The sequence below is a fragment of the Sprattus sprattus genome (assembly GCF_963457725.1).
Source record: "Sprattus sprattus genome assembly, chromosome: 3".
Taxonomy (NCBI): domain Eukaryota; kingdom Metazoa; phylum Chordata; class Actinopteri; order Clupeiformes; family Clupeidae; genus Sprattus; species Sprattus sprattus.
The window spans coordinates 27,000,676-27,023,941 of record NC_137922.1 but is presented as its reverse complement, the minus strand read 5'-3'; the positions used below and the strand labels follow the sequence as shown (position 1 = coordinate 27,023,941).

The window sequence follows — 23,266 nt, the reverse complement described above, 5'->3', positions numbered from 1 at the left end:
CTAGATTGTGTGTGTTTGTGTGTGTGTTTGTGTGTGTTTTTGTGTGTGTGTGTTTATGGTGTGTGTGTGTGTGTGTTTATGTTGTGTGTGTGTGTGTGTGTGTGGGTCCGATATGCATACGTGTGTTTGTGTGTGTGAGTGAGTGTGTGTCTGATATGCATACGTGTGTTTGTGTGTGTGTGTGTGTTTGTGTGTGTGTGTGTGTGTGTGTGTGTGTGTGTGTGTGTGTGTGTGTGTGTGTCTGATATGCATACGTGTGTTTGTGTGTGTGTGTGTGTGTAGCTGGCGTGATGATGGTGCCTGAGTGTCAGACGGAGGATGGCTTTGAGCTGCAGTTCATACGTGTGTGTGTGTGTGTGTGTATTCATGTCTGTGTGTGTGTTTAGCTGGCGTGATGATGGTGCCTGAGTGTCAGACGGAGGACGGCTATGAGCTGCAGTTCATACGGGTGTGTGTGTGTGTTTGTGTGTGTGTGTGTGTGTGTGTGTGTGTGTGTGTGTGTGTATGTGTGTGTGTGTGTGTTTAGCTGGTGTGATGATGGTGCCTGAGTGTCAGACAGAGGACGGCTATGAGCTGCAGTTCATACGGGTGTGTGTGTGTGTTTGTGTGTGTGTGTGTGTGTGTGTGTGCTTAGCTGGCGTGATGATGGTGCCTGAGTGTCAGATGGAGGACGGCTATGAGCTGCAGTTCATACGTGTGTGTGTGTGTGTGTGTGTGTATGTGTGTGTGTGTGTGTGTGTGCTTAGCTGGCGTGATGATGGTGCCTGAGTGTCAGACTGAGGACGGCTATGAGCTGCAGTTCGGTCTGAACTTCCTGGGTCACTTCCTGCTCACACACCTGCTGCTGGACACCCTCACGCACTCCGGTCACCATGACAACCACAGCCGCATCGTCAACATGACCTCTGCCACCCACTATGGAGCCTGCCTCAACCTGGATGACCTGCAGAGCAGGTACACACACACACACACACACACACACACACACTCATCCATACATACACACACACTCATCCATCCATACACACACACACACACTCATCCATACATACACACACACACACATGCATACACACACACACACATGGAAACATACACTTATCCATGCATAAACACACATATACACACACACGCACACATGAATGCACACACTCATCCATACATACACACACATACACACACACTATGGAGCTTGCCTCAACCTGGAGGTACACACACAAACACACAAACGCATGCATGCATACACACATGAATGCAGACACTCATTCATACACATGCATCCATACATACACACACACACACACACACACTATGGAGCCTGCCTCAACCTGGACGTACCAACACACACACAAACACACACACACTCATGCATGCATACACAAACTCATCCATACATACACACATGAATGCAGACACTCATTCATACACATGCATACATACACACACACAAACACACACACACACACACATGCACATATACACACACACAGACACACACACACATGCATACACACACTCATCCATACATACACACACACACACACACACACTATGAAGCCTGCCTCAACCTGGAGGTTCACACACACACAAACACATTCATACACAAACTCATCCATACATACACACATGAATACACACACTCATGCATACACACAAAAACACACATGCATACATACATACACACACACACACATACACACATGCACATAAACACACACCCACACTTATGTGTGTGTCTATCCTGATGACGTGTGTCTGTGTGTGTGTGTGTGTGTGTGTGTGTGTGTGTGTGTGTGTGTGTGTGTGTGTGTGTGTGTGTGTGTGTGTGTGTGTGTGTGTTCTCCAGGTCGTGCTATAGTTCTCACGGGGCGTACGCCCAGAGTAAGCTGGCTCTGGTGATGTTCACATACTCCCTGCACGAGCAGCTGGTGGGGGGGGCGGTCCCAGTTAGCACCAGTGCAGTGGACCCTGGCATGGTGGACACGGACCTCTACCAGAACCTCTGCAGCCCGGCCCAGCTGCTTCAGAGACCCGTCGCCAAGCTCCTCTTCAGGGTATACACACACACACACACACACACACACACACACACACACACACAGGCATACAGACAAACACACACACAGACACACACACACACACACAGGCATACAGACACACACACACACACACTTACACACACACACACACACACACACACACACATACAGACACACGCATACACACACACACACACACACACACACATACACACACACACACAAGCATACACACACACACACACACACACACAAGCATACAGACACAAACCCACAAGCATACACACACACACACACACACAAGCATACTCTCACACACACACACACTCACACACACAAGCATACACACACACACAAGCATACTCTCACACACACACACACACACACACACACAGACAAGCATACACACACACAGTCAAGCATACACACACACACACACACACACACACACAGGCATACACACACACACACAAACACACAGACAAGAATACACACACACACACACACACACACACACACACAGGCATACAGACACACACACACAAGCTTACAAGCATACACACACACACACACAAGCACGTATGAACTGCAGCTCATAGCCGCCCTCCGTCTGACACTCAGGCACCATTACACCAGCTAAACACACACACACACACAAACATGCACACACACACACATTTATCATTTATACACACAAGCTGTGGGGGGGGGAGCTGTGTGGACTCAGAGCTGTGTGTGTGTGGTCAGGGAGACACTTAGGCTATATGCACACGGAGCCTAGTTTCACGGAATCTGGTTCATTTTTCACACCTATCGAATCTTTTAATTTCGTAAAGACAGAGCCTGGTAACGAGAGATTTGCGTAAAAACTGAGCCACCAGATTGTGTTGAACGGGCTGTAGTACATACCTCACGCCTGTGGGTGGCGCTTTAGTGCTTTATTTACACAACTGAAAAAACGTGAAAAACCTAGAAGAAGAGACTAAAAAGCACGAGGATAAACACATTACACAAGACATTCAAGCTCCAATTAGCAACATTACATTATGGTGGTTAATAAAATCAGTGGTCAGACTAAAGGATATGCGAAAATGAATTCTATTTTCTATTGATAATAAAGAGTTTGGAACAGGACAACATGACATGTCTGTCATCCCATTTCCCATGAGGCTTTGCTCCGACCATTTGACATACATTTATGAATAAAAAAGCAAATTAAATCGCTGGCCAATTTATATTTGTGGTCATGAAAGTTATGTTACGTCTGAATAAAAAGAATTAGATCAAGATAGGAGGCTAATCAAAAATCAGTAGGCTGGGTTAATGAGAGTGAATTCGAGGCCCACCACGAGTGAGATTTTGAGGGAGAACAAGTGCTATATCTAGTGGTTGGAGATCCCGAAAAGATCTTTGGGGCAATGACGTCATCAGGTTGCGTGAATCCGTGCAGACGAACACCAGCCCCCGTACCGATTCAAATCTACTCACTTTCTACCCCCGATTTGGATCGTTGCGGATAGAGAGTGCGGATAGAGAGTGCTCGTCTAAATGATAGGGCTATCTGTATTAGCTATCTGTATTAGGGGCCCTTTTCATTTTTCACACCTATCGAATCTTTTAATTGCGTAAGGATGGAGCCTGGTAACAAGAGATTTGCGTAAAGACTAACACACCAGTTTGGGATGAACTGACTGTAGTACATACCCCACGCCTGTTGGTGGCGCTTTAGCGCTGATACAGACAACTGAAAAAATGTGAAAAAAACGTAGAAGAAGACAATAGGACATGGGTAAGCAGCCAGTAGACAAGCTACAATTAGCAACGCTTAGCCTAACCGTGTGTACATACATCTACTGATGCCTAATCTGGACACATCTTCAGTGATGTTCCTGGGATCATTGGACGTTTCGGGTCTTTCAACATCATACGCCCTCCTCCAGGTGACCCAGCCGGGGCTGATCAGACCCCAGCTTGTGTCCAGATGGCTAGCTAGCTACCATGACTCCATGGCTCCCCTCTTTTGAGCCACAGCCATCTTGAGGCTCTCTCTGCCGCATCGGTGGTATTGCGGATGGCTCTCCTCTTTCTCTCACCCTCGATACCTAAACTACTGAAGGCTCTGGCCAAGTAACGGGCTGCAAATCCTCTGCATCCAACCTCCACAGGGAAACACCTTGCTCTCCAGCCAGCCTGCTGGCAGTCACTGACCAGTCCTGCGTACTTGGAGAGCTTCCTCTCGAAAGCTTCTTCCAGGCGATCTTCCCACGGGACTGTCAGCTCCAGCAGCACTGCTTGCTTGGTGGACTCAGACACAAGGACAATGTCTGGGCGCAGGGTGGTGACTGCAATATGGCTGGGGAACTTCAGCTGGTGTTCAAGGTCCACCAACAACTGCCAGTCTCTTGCAGACGACAGGATGCTTGCAGATGATGTTCTTCTCGCAGGAGTTGGCTTGTCCCCAGCTCTGACAAAGGTGATGGTTTTCTTGGAGGGTCGGAACTGCTTTGCCCACTCCAGTCCTATGCTGATGGCTTCAGCAATGGTCTTGAGGACTTGGTCATGCCTCCACCTGTACCGACCATCTCCAAGTGCCCTTGTACAGCAACTGAGGATATGTTCCAGGGTTCCTCGCTTGGAACACAGTGGGCATGCTGGTGTCTCTGCTATGCCCCATATGTGCAGGTTTGATGGGCTTGTAAGCACATCATACACTGCCTGGATGAGGAATTTGATGCGGTGAGGCTCAGCTTTCCAAAGCTCAGCCCAGGTCACTTTCCTTTCGACCACATTCTCCCACCTCGTCCAAGCTCCCTGCTGCTTCATCCCCACTGCCTTGCAGGTTCTCGTCTCCTCCACTGCTGCTCTCACCTCCTCCTGAACAAGTCGTCGCCCTTCCTTCCCCCTGGTGTTCATTTGGGGAGTTGGAAAGGATCCTAGCCCTGCTCGGCCTCGTGTGACCACTCCCACCAGGCTCCTGTGACGCAGCCTTGCATCTGCCTCTTGAACTGCTTCCTCTGCCCTCCATTTCCTGCCAGTCCTCACTTGGATCCCTGCCTTAGCCACCTTCGTATCACTTGAGTCCCTGTACTGAACCACTTCTCTGGCTCTAGTTACCTTGAATTCCTCCTACAAGGATTTGAAAGGCAGTTGCAGTTTTTTGGTGTTCCCGTAGAGTGCAATGCTGCTCAGGCTCCTTGGTAATCCAAGCCATCTCCTGAGGTGATTGCTGACTTTCCTCTCCAAGGTCTCAACTGTCGAGATAGGGACTGCATAGACAAGGAGGGGCCACAGGATCCTGGGAAGAATGCCATGTTGGTAGACCCAGGCTTTAAACTTCCCAGGTAGGCCTGACTTGTCCACGGATTTCAGCCAGCCATCCAACTCAGTGCAGGTTGACTGGATAGATGTTGTGTCTCTCAGAGAGCAGTCAAAAACCTTGCCCAAGCTCTTGAATGGCTTCTCTGAGATGGTTGGAATGGCTGTGCCTGTGATGTTAAACCGGAACTTGTCCTCCACCTTCCCTTTCCTCAGCACCATTGATCTGGATTTGGCGGGTTTGAAACGCATCCGGGCCCATTCCACCAGCTTTTCAAGTCCCTTCAGAATCCACCGGCAGCCTGGGACTGATTCTGTCATGACTGTGAGGTCGTCCATGAATGCCCTGATGGGTGGTTGCTGTTGTCCGGAATTTGTGAGGGGCCCTCTGCACTCTGGCTCAGCAGACTTAGTGAGCATAGCCTACAATTAATCTGCACAGTAATACATTATAGTGGTTAATACAATCGGTTAATACAATCGGTATAGGTTATACGAAAATTAATTTGATTTTCTATTGATAATAAAGAGTTTCTGTGAGTTGTTTAAATGCCTTTGCTTTATTGAGAGGTTGAGCTTGAGCATTTCCCATGATGCTTTGTTCTGACCATTCTTCATTAATATATGAAGAAAAAAGCTAATTAAATCGCTGGCCAATTTATATTTGTGGTCATGAGAGTTATGTAACGTCTGAATAAAAATAATTAGATCAAGATAGGCTAAACAAAAATCAGTATGCTGGATTCATGAGAGCGAATTCGAGACCCACCACGAGTGTGAAGTAGAAGGAGAACAAGTGATATACTGTATGTATTGGTTGGAGCAATAACGTCATCGGGGTGCGTGAATCCGTGCAGACGAACACCAGCCCCCGTACCGATTCAAATCTATTCACTTTTTACCCCAGACTTCGATCGTTGCGGATAGAGAGTGCGGATAGAGAGTGCTCGTCTAAATGATAGGGCTATCTGTATTATGAACAGATCGGACGCAAACAAACTAGACTTCGTATAAACAGCACTTTAGTTTGACAAACCAGGCTCCATGTAAACGGCCCCTTACTGAAGTACAGCCATATTGACCTCATAGTGACCTCATGCATTTCCCTGCACTCCCCACAGACACCTGCAGAGGGCGCCTCCACAGCGCTCTTCGCTGCCGTGGCGACGGAGCTGGAGGGCGTCGGGGGCTGCTACCTCTACAACGGCCAGCGGGCGGCGTCCTCCGAAACCTCCTACGACCAGGAGCTGCAGGCCCAGCTGTGGAAGCAGAGCTGCAGCCTGGTGGGCATGTAGGGGGGCAAAGACTCAGAACGTGTGTGTGTGTGTGTGTGTGTGTTTGTGTGTGTGGGTGTGTGTGTGTGTGTGTGTCAGCCTCTGTTTCCCCTGCTGCCTCTGATACCCCTGCTGCCACACGTATCAGCTCTGCGCGAGCAGGTTAAAGACTCGCCTCATCAGATGGACACACACACACCGCATCTCAGACTGTGCCACAGTGTTTCTCTCATCAATGAGGGTGTGAATGTGTGTGTGTGGACACACACACACACCGCCTTTCAGACTGTGCCACAGTGTTTCTCTCATCAATGAAGGTGTGTGAGGTATGTGTGTGTGAGTGTGTGAGTGTGTGCCCAGGCTATCCAGACCTCTTTAACCCTGTCAGTGCCAGGTTACTGTAGCTGTTGATGAACTGGGCTGTGATTGGCCTGAAGATATGAGTGTGTGTGTGTGTGTGTGTGTGTGTGTGTGTGTGTGTGTGTGTGTGTGTGTGTGTGTGTGTGTGTGTGTGTGTGTGTGTGTGTGTGTGTGTGTGTGTGTGTGTGTGTGTGTGCGTGTGTGTGGTACTCCCACTTCAGCTAAGAATCATACCAATACTGTGTACTTGTGTGTGTATGTGTGTGTGTGTGTGTGTGTGTGGCAATACCAGTGTTCCTACTGTCTGTACTCGTGTGTGTGTGTGTGGGGGGGGGGTTAAAATGGATGAAGTCAAATGTTTTGTCATGTGCAATAAGATCAATTAATGTGTCCTGTACTTGACGATAAGCAAGTGTATTTCGTTCCTTGTGAATCATGCAGTTGTTGCAATTTGCTGCCACATTGGTTGCACTGATCTCAATAAATAATGCTGATCAATGTCTCTAAGCCGGTTCTGCTCTTTCTCAAATCACCACAACACACACACACACACACACACACACCACACACACACACACTAAAATAACCTCAAAAACACACACTCACACTAAAATCACCTCAACACACACACACTAAAATCACCTCAACACACTCACACAATAAGATTACCTCAACACACACACTAAAATAACCTCAACACACACACACACACACACTAAAAGGGCGCTGGAAAATCACCTCAACACACACACTTAAATCACCAACACAATTAACCACACTTGTTTATTCTCAGAAAAACATGCAAATGATTTTTAAATGTCTCTGCGCGTAGTGAGCCTAGGTCAGGCTCGTTTTACATCCAAACTAAATACGTTTTATGCAACCAAAGCTACAGTACTTAGACAAATTGACATGACATGACACACACACACACACGTGGCACCCCAGGCCATTTCCTAACTGCCTTATTCATGACTCAAATCTCTCCACCTCTGAGAGAGCAACTTCATACACAGTGCAAGGCCACCTCACGCATGACACAAGCCCAAATTACAAGCACCACAATTTCAGTTTACCAGGCAAGAAGGTCTTATCAGTAGTACTGATAGCCTTAACAACGACTTCTCTAAGCTCTGAAACCTGTTTTGGTATTATTATTATTATTATTAATATTATTATTATTGTTATTATTATTATTAATATTAATACTAATGTTATTGTTATTATTACATATGTATCATGTTGTTATTATTATTGTTGTTGTTATAATTTAATATATATTGTATTGGTTTTATTTTAGTTTTTATTATTATTATATACACACACCGGCCACTTCATTTGGTTCACCTTGCTAGTAGCAGGTTGGACCTCCTTTTGCCTTCAGAACTGCCTTCATTATTTGTGGCGTAGATTCAACAAGGCGCTGGAATTATTCCTCAAAGATTTTCCATATTTTCCCATATTGTCACAAGAGCATCACGCATTTGCTGCAGATATGTCAGCCGCACATCCACGAATGCGAATCTCCCGTTCCACCGCATCCCAAAGGTGATTAATTGGATTGAGATCTGGTGATAATGGAGGCCACTGGAGTAGAGTGAACTCATTGTCATGTTCAAGAAACAGGTTTGAGATGATTTGAGCTTTGTGCCATGGCACGTTATCCTGCTGGAAGTAGCCATCAGAAGATGGGTACAATGTGGTCATATAGGGATGGACATGGTCAGCAACAATACCCAGGTAGGCTGTGGCATTTAAACGATGCTCAATTGGTACTAAGGGGCCTAAAGTGTGCCAAGAAAATATACCCCACACCATAACACCACCACCAGCAGCCTGAACCATTGATTCAAGGCAGGATGGATCCATGCTTTCATGTTGTTTACGCCAAATTCGGACCCTACCATCTGAATGTGACAGTAGAAATAATCGAGACTCATCAGACCAGGCAACATTTTTCCAATCTTCCTGTGCGAAATGTAACCTCAGTTTCCTGTTGGTAGCTGACCAGAGGGGCACCCGGTGTGGTCTTCTGCTGCTGTGGCCCATCTGCTTCAAGGTTCGACGTGTTGTGCGTTCAGAGATGCTCTTCTGCATTCCTTGGTTGTAACGATTGGTTATTTCAGTTACTGCTGCCTTTCTATCATCTTGAACCAGACTGGCCATTCTCCTCTGACCTTTGACCTTTGACCTCGCCACCTGTCACTCTCAGTGGAGGTAGATGCTACGCTACGCTAGTTGCTGTAACTTCTGTCACATGAGAGAAGGTGAATCAGAGTCAGGAACAATACTCAGGTAGGCTGTGTCGTTTAAACGATGCTCAATTGGTACTAAGAGGTCTAAAGTGTGCCAAGAAAATATCCCCCACACCATTCCACCACCAACACTAGCCAAGGCAGGATGGATATGGTTGCTGCAACTTTCATCACATGGGAGAAGGTGAATCAGAGATGATTCTTTCCCGAGATCATTCTGCCTGACCGACTCAGGATGCCAATCTTAAAAAACTCTGACTGCTTTGAGCTGTGCTCTGCATGTTGTCTTTCACTTCATTGTGTAGTCATTCTTAAACTAATTTGAAGTACTGTTTAATGAACTGTCTTTTATTTTCTGTTTTCTTCTAGAATAATCTTCAATGCTATTATTGTGTGTTTATTTTGTCTCCTGTAAACTTTTGTAAATGTTTATGTAAAAACCCTTTGTGTTTTGTCTATGAAATGTGCTAGAGAAATACATTTGCGTTGTCTGGTCTCGCCTTGCCCTGCACCCCGCTATGGAGATGCAGCAGGCGTGTCCATTTACGAGTACAACACACACACACACACACACACACACTTACACACACACACACACACACTTACACACACACACACATGGAGATGCAGCAGGCGTGTCCATTTACCAGTAAAATCCACTGGAGCGAGGCTGGACACATAGATGGGGAGAGAGAGAGATAAAAAGAGAGGGAGAGAGGAAGAGAGAGACAGAGACAGAGAGAGGCAGAAGAGAGTCAGTCTTATCTGTTGAGGGAAGGAAAACATCTCACTGTTGATCTGGGGAAGGTAAGGTGTTTTTCATGTTTGAATCACGTTTATGGGCCATTCTACCAAATTGGTGCAAAGTCAGGTCGGAAATATTTGGATTTTTTTTATGTTTTATTCCCAAAACTTTGTCCGTATGTATATTGTACCATATCTAAAGTACACTTATCTAGTAAAAGAACAGTCAATTTTTATATTGTATTTTCAGAATATGTTGGAATGTTTTTCCTCTTCCAAAAATTGTCACTACCGAAACATCACATTTACTATAGTAAAAAAGTATTATTATTGACCTGTTCAGATTGTGTTTCCTTCCCTTCTCTGAAGAGTATTTTTACAAATATTTCTTGAAGGTTTTCACAATGAAATCCATAAAAATGAATTTTTTACCAAATTTTCAAGTTCAATTTATACAATTCATCAAAATCTAAGTGCAATATTTCTTTGTAAAATGCTAAATACTGATCATATTGATTCCAGAGTTGTTCATTGATGAAATTGAACATACATTAATCCAATCAGTATCATAACATTTTAGTTGATTACTCAATATACTTAATTTTTTACAAAACATCCTGTGTTTCGGTAGTGCTGCACTGTTTCGGTAGTGACATCCAGTGTTTCGGTAGTGACTGCACTGTTGGATGGATGTTCATTTCTCTCCCAAAATCTTCCAAAAGGTGCTCTGGGCCGCCCTTTAGTCCACACAACACATTTATTTAAAAATTATGGGATTGAACTACTTACCAATTCATTTTGTCACTACCGAAATCATCTGGTCACTACCATATGTTTCGGTAGTGACTGTTTCGGTAGTGACAATTCTAGCTGACTTTAAGCATAAATAAAGAATTCTAACAAGCACACGGCATGCAAACACATCTTTGAAGAGGTGAACACACATACAAACATAAGATTTTCCATGAAACCCCAAAAGGTTTACTTAATTGAAGAAAACATGCGTTTCGGTAGTGACAATTCTTAAGGTTACACGTCGATTTTCAGACTTTGGAACACATTTATATAAAAACTATGGGATTTAGCTACTTACCATTCAACCATGAGGGTCAGAGATGCAGTGTCACTGCATGGTCAAAAATGCAGAGTCGTGGCTAAAACACAGGCTCAGCCAATGGACTAAAACTCTTGTGTTTCGGTAGTGACATGAAAACTAGGGACATGATTTTTTGAGTATAGAAAATTGATTTAAAAATTAAACCCACAATAAATCTAAATATTCCAAGTTCTGTTTCAACCCAATCATAAAGATCTTTGAAATTAAATCATTGAAAAAAATCTAAAAAAATTGAAAAGTGTTATTTAAAGGCATTGAAATTTAGATGTCAGGGTTGGGGACAGCTACTTCCCAATAGAAAGTACCCTATAAATGATGATTTTGTATATATTTAGCTTATCACTATCTCATGTAATGCATTGGGTTTATATAGACCATAACATTTTCTAATTAAATATCTATGCCTAAATATGCCTATACCTAATTGTTTTGTAAATAGTTTTTATTGTTGAGGGACTGCATATTACACGAATTCGGTAGAATGGCCCTTATATGAGTCTAAACATCAAGGCTTCAAGTATTCTTGCATATAAATCCAACAAATACAGTTTAGGTTCTCCAATTCAAAATGTGTATTATTTCCACAGACATGTGTGTGTGTTTGTGTGCGTGTGTGTGTGTGTGCGCGCGTGTGTGTGTGTGCGCGTGTGTGTGCGTGTGTGTGTATTATTTCCAACAAGGACAAAAGTAGTTCTTGTTTTCCTTTGTGATGTTTTTGATTTTCAGAGAGCTCCTCAAGTTTGAATCGTCCACGCCTGTCATTATGGGGGGTTTACTTCTGCTCCTGATGTGTAAGAAACTGGCACTACTTATAATATAATATAATATAATATAATATAATATAATATAATATAATATAATATAATATAATATAATATAATATAATATAATATAATATATTATAATATAGTATAATATAATTTCCTGAAACAGAGTAAGGTTTGGCAAAGCATTCTGGCTTTGATTACTCACTTTAAATCTACTAGTAAAACTAATTCTCCATATTTTCACTCAAGTCAAACCTACCAGAACATGGACTAAAATTAGTAGTGCTGAACAACAAGTATCTCATACTCCCATACTCACACTCATGTGTGTGTGTGTGTGTGTGTGTGTGTGTGTGTGTGTGTGTGTGTGTGTGTGTGTGTGTTTGTGTGTGTTCATCTAAATCCCACATAAGTTCTGCATTCTCCTCAAGACGCGTCACTTGAAGCGAGAGATGTACTGGCGAACCTGGCTAGTCATCTACTGGTGATAGAGAGTGATCCTTGTCATTCTTACACTCAGCTGCACGACAACTGGAGGGCCAACACCAACCTGGACAGGTCATTGATCAGGTGTGACCATGACATCCAGTGGCAGGGTTGGTACCGCATGTTCTACCAGGGGACGAGCGTTGGCATGCCTGAGAGCTGTGTACCTCGGTTTCGGTGTGGCACGAACGTAACCCTGTGGCTGAACGGTCCGCACCCTCGCCCGGAAGATGGCATCGTGACCAGAGAGGTGTGTGGGCGCTGGAATGGCGACTGCTGCGACTACAAACCACCATCCATCAAGGTGAAAGCGTGTCCAGGAAACTACACTGTTTACAAACTAGTGGACCCTCTCACCTGCAATATGGCATACGGCACAGGTAAAATGCTCTTTTCTGATATAGTCACTATAGTGGGTTTGTGTCCATGTTACATTCACCATTGTTACTCCTGGGAAAAGATTTTCACCTGTCATATCTATTATCTAAAACATATCCCCATATGCCACACAGATGTAACAACTGCAACCATTCCTGCTGCTGTAACTATCCCTGCTCCAACCGCTCCAAGTAAGTGATTTAACTATCCCTGCTCCAACCGCTCCAAGTAAGTGATTTAACTAACCCTGCTCCAACCGCTCCAAGTAAGTGATTTAACTATCCCTGCTCCAACCGCTCCAAGTAAGTGATTTAACTATCCCTGCTCCAACCGCTCCAAGTAAGTGATTTAACTAACCCTGCTCCAACCACTCCAAGTAAGTGATTTAACTAACCCTGCTCCAACCACTCCAAGTAAGTGATTTTCAAATTAGGAACAACTCCTTTTGTTTCAGTCTATGGACAGTTTGTCAGATAATATTGCTGTGTATTTTTTTTATTTTTCCTTCATACTTTCATACATGTCTTTTTCAAAATGTATTAAGTTACTTAACTTATGAATTAAAGAAAGAATAGTTCTGAAGGTTTGTTTGTTTGTGTGTGTGCGTGTGCGTGTGCGTGTGCGTGTGCGTGTGCGTGTGCGTGTGCGTGTGCGTGTGTGTGTGTGTGTGTGTGTGTGTGGGTGTGTGTGTGTGTGTGTGCATGTGTGTGTGTGTGTGAGTGTGTGTGTCACCTGATCTTCTCCGTAGAGCCCAGGACACATTTCCAGCAGAGGTTGAGGCTGAGGATGGATCTCCAGAGGGAGCTCTCCCACGCTGAGACGGCCCAGTTCACCTCACAGGTCCTTCACTTTCAACACACATGTTTACCCACTTAGAACCCATCAAGGGGCCAGCACCGGTGTTACAAACTTAGGGCCTGATTTACTAACAGGATTGCGCCCATTTCTGGCGTAAAATTCAATTCAATTCAATTCAATTTTATTTGTATAGCGCCATAACAATACAATTGCCTCTCGGCGCTTAACAGAGCCCAGAGCCTGAACCCCCTTAGTGCATGCACAACGGCAACAGGGGCAAGAAAAAACTCCCTGTTAGGCAGGAAGAAACCTTGAGCAGAACCACGGCACATAAGGGGGGACCCATCTGCTTGAGGTCGGCCGGGTGGAGACAGGAAGGTGGGACGGGGGGAAGGGGGGAAGGGGAAGGGTAGTGTGGCAGAAGGGGAAATGAAGCAACAGGGGCAATACACAGCCAGCATTTGGTCACTGGACATATGTGTACATACATCTGGTGGTAAATACATGATACAGACAAGACCAGATTACTGTGGCAATAGGGTTACTGTTACAGGGGTAGGGGATGTAGGGACAGAGAAACATTTCGGTGGAGGCAATAATGTATATTGTACATAAATGCTAGCATAGGGTATTGGGTAGAGTAGGTGTACGGCAATGCAGTGGCAGTGGGTGCGGTTGGCCGAGGGTTTCTCTAGGTAGACCAGGTAGAGAGACTACGTGCAGAGTGGTGGGGGTGGGGAGGGAAAGTTCCACATCCATCAGCGATTGGAACACGCCTGGCTCCGGGGAGGCAGTGGACCTTGCAGGGGCCGCTTGTTGAAGGGGGGGGTGTGGACATCTCGGACCATGGAGCTGCCGATGACCAGGGTGGGGGTCGTCACATCCAGCGGGAGAAGTCGTCAAGGGGATGATGACTGAGTTGAGGGCCCAGGATGGGGAGCAGGGCGGCGTGGGCGATGCTGGTGTTGCTCTGGAGCCGGTCTGCAGGGGCGTTTCGGGGCGGGCTGAGGAGGGGAGTGATCAGGCCCAGGAGGCTCCTCCTGATCCATCAGGGACATGTCATCTGTGTGTCGGTTTGCCTGTTGCATATTGCAATACTTAGATATGTTTAGTTTTTCTGGCATTGAACATTTTGTTTTTTGTTGTGATCTGTTTGCCGGGGCCGTACATGCATCCACTCGGCAAACAGGAAACACATTTGATGTTGCGGTACTAAATTACAAGTTGGAATTTAATTTGTTTTTTGTTGTGATCTGTTTGCCGGGGCCGTACATGCATCCACTCGGCAAACAGGAAACACATTTGATGTTGCGGTACTAAATTACAAGTAGTAATTTAATTTGTTTTTTGTTGTGATCTGTTTGCCGGGGCCGTACATGCATCCACTCGGCAAACAGGAAACACATATGATGTTGCGGTACTAAATTACAAGTAGTAATTTAATTTGTTTTTTGTTGTGATCTGTTTGCCGGGGCCGTACATGCATCCACTCGGCAAACAGGAAACACATTTGATGTTGCGGTACTAAATGCAAGTAATATTTGAATTTGTGTTCGGATATGTCTGGGTGGCTGATTGGTTTGTTGGCGCGGTTACTTTTGGCTATATGATGCACTAAAGAGGAATGTCTTAAGTCTTGATTTGAATATAGGCACGGTGTCTGCAGCTCTGATGGAGGCAGGGAGATTGTTCCAGAGGAGAGGGGCTTGGTAACTAAATGCTCTCCCTCCTAAAATAGCGGTCGTAAACATAAAACGGTATTTACTAAGGGGGCGCATTTGAGTAGAGTCGCAAATTAACGCTTTGGGGGTGTGTACCTGCCAACAAGTGGGATGGCACGAAACGTGGGTGGTAACGTGCTATTTAATGGGAGGAGTGCGCCTAATGATGTATTGCGTGGAATTTACTAAACTGCCTGGCGAGCGCACGTCCCTGATTTGCGGGCAAAATTCTCCGCCTCATAAAATCACGTCTTAACAGGAAGCGCATTTTCATTGAGTCTGAAAATTGATATGGCAGCAGTTATAAGAGCAAGGAGAAGACAGAGACAGCGCACAGAAATATTTTTTTCAACTCCTATAACACATTTTCAGTTAAGCGAACCACAAATCATTAGACGGTACAGGTTAACCAGCCACGCAATACTTCAATTACTGGACCAGATCAGAGAGACATCCATCCCTCCACCCAGCGATCACATTCCATTCCATCAGTTGTTAAAACTAATTTGCAAATATTGGCCTCCGGATAATTTCAACCAGTTTGTGGAAAAGTGAATTCCCCTTTCCACCGTCAACATTAACATTGATTTATAACTCACGTTGCCCCGCAGAGACGGGAGAAAGACACTTCACTCTCGTTGCTTGCAGGAGCGAGAGAGAGAGAGAGAGAGAGAGAGAGAGAGGCATTGAACTCGCGCACACACAAACACACACACACAGAGAGTGAGTTCGGCTCTGAACGCAATTGTGGACTTTGAAATCGCAAACTTTCCGAATGTAATCGGAACCATTGATTGCACCCACGTCCATATATATTGTAGTGAACCCATGTCCCTTGTAGAAATTATTAATCTCGCCATGTACACATCTATATTGTTATAATAGACAGTTTATGCATTAATGTCACCAATAGCATATTCTTTATAATCGTGTTCTTTTAAACATCTCGCTGTAGGTGATGGCGGGCAGAACAACAATATAGCAGCGCACACATTGAATCAGGTTCAGTGATTGAGCGAACGTGAACCAATATACAGCCGCGGAAAAAATTAAGAGACCACTTCAAAATTATCAGTTTCTCTGGTTTTACTATTTATTGGTATGTGTTAAAGTAAAATGTACATTTTAGTTTTATTCTATAACCTACTGGCAACATTCCTACCAAATTTCAAATAAAAATATTGTCATTTAGATCATTTATTTGCAGAAAAATGACAATTGGTCAAAATAGCAAAAAAGATGCAGTGTCTTCAGATCTCGAATAATGCAAAGAAAACAAGCTCATATTCATTTTTAAACTACACAATACTAATGCTTTAACTTAGGAAGAGTTCAGAAATCAATATTAGGTGGAATAACGATTTAAAATCACAACTTTCATGTGTCTTGGCATGCTCTCCACCAGTCTTTCACATTGACGTTGGGTGACTTTATGCTACTCCTGGCGCAAGAATTCAAGCAGCTCGGCTTCTTTTCATGGCTTGTGACCATCCATCTTCCTCTTGATCACATTTCAGAGGTTTTTTATGGGATTCAGGTCTCGAAATTGGGCTGGCCATGACAGGGTCCTGATCTGGTGGTACTCCATCCACACCTTTACTGGCCTGGCTGTGTGGCATGGAGCATTGCCCTGCTGGAAAAAACACTTCTCAGAGTTGGGGAACATTGTCAGAGCAAAAGGAAGCAAGTTTTTCTTCCGGGACAACGTTGTACTTTGCCTGGCTGAGGTTTGTAAAAGACCATAAGGATTGAAAAAAGCGGACTGGAGGTTCTTCTAAGTTCGTCTTCTCTGATGAGTCCAATTTCACAGTAGGTGCAAGACTCTGTGGCTTGTATGCCTCTCCAGGTCTCCGTCTAACCATCAGACGACCATGTGTTGGGCAAAGCTGAAAATTGGACTCATCAGAGAAGACGAACTAGAAGACCTCGAACCCAGTTAATACCTCAGCAAGAAACCAGTCCTGACGGCAGTATAGAACACTACCACACCCTGCAGTCTTTTATATGCGTTTAAATGTTGCCTACACAGACATTTTCACCTGTAACAAACGTCAACAACTGGTCTCTTTCAAGGTTTCATTGAGAATCTTTTACTACAACCAAAAAGGAGGTAGCATTCCTTTTGGTATTATTAGGTCAAGCTGAAGTGCTAAGCAAATTCGCCAGAATGGCAGTGTTGCTAAGTATGACCAGCAGTTTATAAAATGTTTATAACATGTCACATTTGAATATAACCTTGTAACATTATCTATCTATAAATCCAGAAATCTCTGTGTGTCAGTCTGTCCGTCTAGGGCAGGGGTACTCAAGTAGAAATGATGAGGGGCCACAAAAAAAAAATTCAGTGACTCAAGGGGCCATTTATTGGGACCGTGTACGTCCGATAACGTATCATAACATAACGTATATAACATTTACAACATTTTATAACATAACATTTCCTTTTTATTAAAAACAAAAATAGTTCCTAAAATAAAAATATAATTTTAATTTGGGCATATATTAAAATAAATAACTAAATAAAACCAAACATAACCCTGTTATTAACCATGTTATTAAACAAATAGCCTTCAGACAGCTCATTTTTGTGCTTTGTTTACCAAACTATTTCACATTTCTCACAAGTCCCCTTTAATGGGAGAATTGGCCTCTGCTTTCTTTGGCCAATGCTTCAAACCTGGGCTGATATGGTGTGATTGCTATCTGTTTATCGCAACCCCCAGCCTCGTATTGAGATCGCGGCGCGCGGTTTCAAAATAAGAGCGCCCAGCGCGATTTTTTTTTTTTTTTTTTTTTTTTTAAATAATTAAAAAAACTTTTCAAAACAGCTCGAGGGCCATTAATAGACACCCCGCGGGCCACAAAAGGACCGCGGGCCGCTACTTGAGTATGACTGGTCTAGGGCGTATCTCCCTGACGGTAGTTACGTTAGTTATGAGATTTCGCATGTAGCTTACGCATGTCATGAACCTGTGCATCCTTGATTTTGAAGATTTTTGAATTCATAGTTCGCGAGATATTTGTATTTTACCGCTTCCCGTAGGCACTATGGGTTATCGTTTCCCGTAGCAAGTCCCACTGACCGATTGTGCACCGAAATTACGTCACAATCGAACATATACGCGTAGCGGTATTAAAACTATCCTGCCTTCACTCAAAGTTCAGAATAGCGTTGGATACGATAAGGAGGTCCGCATTCAAATTCTTCTTGGTGAACAGATACAGACTTTTGCTCAGGTAATCTTAAGACAGTGATTGATTTTATCTATTCGTTTAGTTTTAAGCTTCTTTATATTACGTTTCAAAGTAATGTCTAGAGTTGTACAGTCATCTAACAGACAGGGAATAGTAATCCATCAAAATATTCATGTTTTTTATTAGTATAGCGTATTTTTACAGTACATTTCTGCACTTATTTGACTTACAACTTGGCAAACTCATTTCATAAGCATGGTTGAAATGTAACTGTGATTACAGCACTTATTCATGGCATATGCAAAACGCATGAATTTTACTCTATACAACTCTCTCTCTGAATTCATAGTTCGCGAGATATTTCTATTTTATCGTTTGCGTTAGGCACTATGGGTTATCGTTTGAGTATACACCGCTACAAATGGAGGCTTTCAGATTGTCCATTGCTTTCCCATCTGTTGCTATGGAGTCCACGAAATACGCGCAAATCTCGCTGTAAGCTATGTTGGGCCACGTTGTCATGTTATCCTTACAGACCTGCACTGAATTCGGGTGGGGGATAGTAACGCCATCTCCAGTCAGAGTATTTAAACTGTGTTCCCATTGTAAGGACATTTATCAGCTTACGATCTGTCTGAGAGTGGGCTGTCAAAGCTAGCATCATCGAAGTCATACAGTACAGTAGGCTACATACATTCAATAAAATTAACCTACATTTGAGTCCAACTGCATGACCATTCTTACCCTACACTAACCCTTACAATAAAGAAGAGATCCTATTTCAACCATAACTTCATTTTAAATAATTTCTTCATGACATTTAGTTTATAGTTTAGACAGCAACGTTGACATCTATTTTCAACTGCATCCACTACATAATCTCAAACTTTATTTGTTGGTATATCTCCAAAAAGGCTAACATTAAAACATTTCTTAATGAAAAGGAAACATGCATCACAATAATACTTCAGTGTAACCTGTACCTATGTGGAGTGCAAATATGTCTTGCTATTACACTACCCAACATCTACACCTACGTCTGCTAACACTACAGAATGCATGATTCATACGGGCACTGCACTAGTTATAATAATACCTTGTAAGGCATACGTGTAGTGTGATCTGACTGTCTGGATGGTGACTGCAGATCAGGGAGAAGCTGATTCAGATGGGCTACCCCAGTGACATCACAGTCAAGATGGTGTGACATCACAGTCAAGATGGTGTGATGCTGACTCACCAGGAAAGGAGGAAGAAGGACCCCTGGTGGAGGGCCAACAGAATGCCTGTTTCATTTTACTGCCCATGACCATCATTGTTCATTATCACATATAGAATATACCATATAACATTTCTTATGATGCTTCAATGCAACAATGCTTACTTAGAATCTATCTATAAATCCAGGAATCTCTGTGTGTCAGGGTGTCAGTCTGTCTAGGGCGTATCTCACTGACGGTAGTTACGTTAGTAATGAGATTTCGCATGTAGCTTACGCATGTCATGAACCTGTGCATCCTTGATTTTGAAGATTTTTGAATTTATAGTTTTCGAGATATTTGTATTTTACCGTTTCCCGTAGGAAACAATGGGTTATCGTCTCCCGTCCCGTCGGCACTATGGGTAGTGACGTCACAATCAAACGCGTAGCGTTATTAAACTATCCTGCACTCAAAGTTCAGAATACCGTTGGATAGAGGAGGTGAGGTCCGCATTCAAATTCTTCTTGGTGAACAGATACAGACTTTTGCTCAGGTAATCTTAAAACAGTGATTGATTTTATCTATTCGTTTCTTTTTTTTTATCTATTCGTTTCTTTATAATCTACAGACAGTGATTGATTTCGTTTCGTTTATTTTTAAGCTTCTTTATATTAAGTTTCAAAGTTGATGCGTATGGGCCTCGCATGTAACCAACTCTCATTACCATGTTAAGTAGTATGTAGTTTGATGTATTTGTATAAGAGTTAGCTTTCTATTCAATGTTGATGGTAAGCCTAGACCAGTGGCCATGCGTTCATGCATCTACTGAAGCAATGAGAGGTTTTCAGATGTGTCCCGATGTATCTAATGAGAAAACTTGCGTTGTGATTTTGATTGGCGCCCAGCCTTTTATTCATACACTCTGACAGGTTTAATGAACACAGAGCAAAGGCGATCACACACAGTATCTTCCGAATGACAGCCTCTCCCAGCCAGGGTAAATGCAGACTGAGGTTTATAATATTGTTAACCTTTCCTGCACTGTCCATCTCTGACCGTAGTCGGAGATTGCAGGGGAGACTGAATTCACTGCTCCAGGGCCGAAGTATCAACTGTTTATAACTTCGGGGTTAATTCCCGTAGGCTACTCTTACTCTCTGCTGCTGGTTAGCAAATAACGCCACTGTATTCTTTGTTAGAGGATTTATTCACTACACACCGAAATAACTTTACAGCACATATGTTTTTCTCCGGTCGCTCACACAAAAACCATTCCACAGAATCACCTCTCTTCTCGCTCTCTCATCCTCGCTCTGCCACACCCACCCTGTACGTACGGCTCTTAAAGCAGCCGCACCATTTTACAACAATATTGCAATAATGAGAAAACAAAGTACAAACGAATTACAACAGATACATCGGGACACTTTTTTGTGAATGATGTCATAGTCATACCAACAGTCGTCGTCATAGATGTTACCCCCTACGGGCACTGCACTAGTTATTATAAATAGAATGATTCAGATGCATTTTTCATTTTAACATACATATATTAAGTCTGCTTTTTGTTTGAATAAATATAATCCTGCTTTTTGGTGAGCGGGTATTGGAGCTGTCATTCAGTTGTGAAATTAAACTGAATAAAATAATATTTGTCTGTGTGTGTGTGTGTGTGTGTGTGAGATAGCTATCGACACGGTGAAGTCTCCTCCTCCATCATTTTCCTGAGCAATCATCTGAAATGTCATCAAAGCAAACTCTTAATGTACAGTGTAGCATGTGAAGTGTGCTCTCCCAACCACTAGGTGGCGATATATGATTTCAGTGGAAAGTGAAGCTTGAACAGATCGGGTAATGTCCACTCAACACTTGGCAACATAAGCCTACTCAGCAAATCAAATATTAGCTGTTTAAGTGGAAACATGGATTCTAACTGACATCACTGATAGGTTCATTTCACGTTTAAGTTAAAGTTCTGACTCCTGCGTCTCTACACCTCTTTCGGCTAACTGAATAAGAGTTAGCCAGCACCCACCTTGTCATGCTGTAGGTACACACTGATGCTTCGCCTGCGGTGTCCTCTTGTATGGAAAAGTAAGCCCAGTACATCTCAAGGGCGGGCGGGTAGGAGATGGTGTTGTGATGGGGAGCTGAAGGAGGAGATGGTGTTGTGATGGGGAGCTGAAGGAGGAGATGGTGGTGTGATGGGGAGCTGAAGGAGGAGATGGTGTTGTGATGGGGAGCTGAAGGAGGAGATGGTGTTGTGATGGGGAGCTGAAGGAGGAGATGGTGTTGTGATGGGGAGCTGAAGGAGAAATGTTGTGATGGGGAGCTGAAGGAGAGATGGTGGTGTGATGGGGAGCTGAAGGAGAGATGGTGGTGTGATGGGGAGCTGAAGGAGAGATGGTGGTGTGATGGGGAGCTGAAGGAGGAGATGGTGGTGTGATGGGGAGCTGAAGGAGGAGATGGTGTTGTGATGGGGAGCTGAAGGAGGAGATGGTGGTGTGATGGGGAGCTGAAGGAGAGATGGTGGTGTGATGGGGAGCTGAAGGAGAGATGGTGGTGTGATGGGGAGCTGAAGGAGAGATGGTGGTGTGATGGGGAGCTGAAGGAGAGATGGTGGTGTGATGGGGAGCTGAAGGAGAGATGGTGGTGTGATGGGGAGCTGAAAGAGGAGATGGTGGTGTGATGGGGTAAGGTGGAAGTCAGCATCCACCATCAAATCTCTGAAGCCCACACATGCATCACAACACGGCACAGTTTAGGAGTCTCAACACACATCACAACACGGCACAGTTTAGGGGTCTCACAGGGGGGACATGAAAAAGTTGCTGTCTGGCCCTATTGCCCTCTCTCTCTCTGTATGCTTTCTTCTGCGTTTGCTACCTTGCAGGACTAGACAGCGAGCTAACACAGCTAAGCTTCAAAGATGATGAATTTCAAGTGAAACCACAAGTTTTTTTTCCTTCAGTTTACTGAAGTTATCAGCACCTCCTTACGATGTTTATTTTTTGCGTTCATCTTACCCGGTTTCACAAATGGAAATCCCATGTATCTCATATGCAACGAAGTTGTCGCGGTTTCAAAACATAACCTAAGTTTTTTAATTTCGCTCTGACGCAAATATCTTGTTGCACACTTCTGTCCGCCTGAAGTTCAGTTAAAGACGTCTGATGAAATTAAGAATTAAAATCATGATGCCCTGGTGTTCTATCTCATTTCTGCTTAGCATCAGCTTGCGTAATTTGTGAGCCTGTCGATAGAAAAAGAAAAACTCGGCTACGATTGGAATAATCTGACGGGCCAAAAATAGGAGAGTGCTGTAGGAGAGTGATGTTTCTCTGCCAGTAGTGTACAATAACAATGATGACAGATGTAAGAAATTACAGTTTACCCAACAATCAATCAGCCCATTAGCCTACACCAGGGGTCTTCAACCTTTTTCAGCCCAATTGAGCCCAGAATTACACTTCATCTGTGACACACAACTTCTTTCAATTTATTCTGGTTATTATTGACATTTGTTCTCCCTTAGAGTTAGCCATCACTCTGTAATAAATCAGGGAGGGACAAATGATTGAGTAGTTTGAGAAGCTTAAGTAGCCTATGGATGAA

General features: G+C 43.8%; 1 protein-coding gene across 1 annotated transcript in view; it reads left to right on the top strand.

Moving 5' to 3' along the window:
• dhrsx (dehydrogenase/reductase (SDR family) X-linked) overlaps nt 1-19,656 on the top strand; it is a gene marked incomplete at both ends in the record, with an annotated part of 37,659 nt that extends 18,003 nt beyond the window's left edge. Inside the window, 6 exons of the mRNA XM_080835423.1 lie at nt 747-954; nt 1,847-2,054; nt 6,476-6,637; nt 12,392-12,737; nt 13,484-13,575; nt 19,597-19,656. Of these exons, the coding sequence (XP_080691549.1) occupies nt 747-954; nt 1,847-2,054; nt 6,476-6,637; nt 12,392-12,737; nt 13,484-13,575; nt 19,597-19,656 (1,076 nt within the window). The remainder of the gene's footprint in view (nt 1-746; nt 955-1,846; nt 2,055-6,475; nt 6,638-12,391; nt 12,738-13,483; nt 13,576-19,596) is intronic.
• Between the last annotated feature and the right edge of the window lie 3,610 nt (nt 19,657-23,266).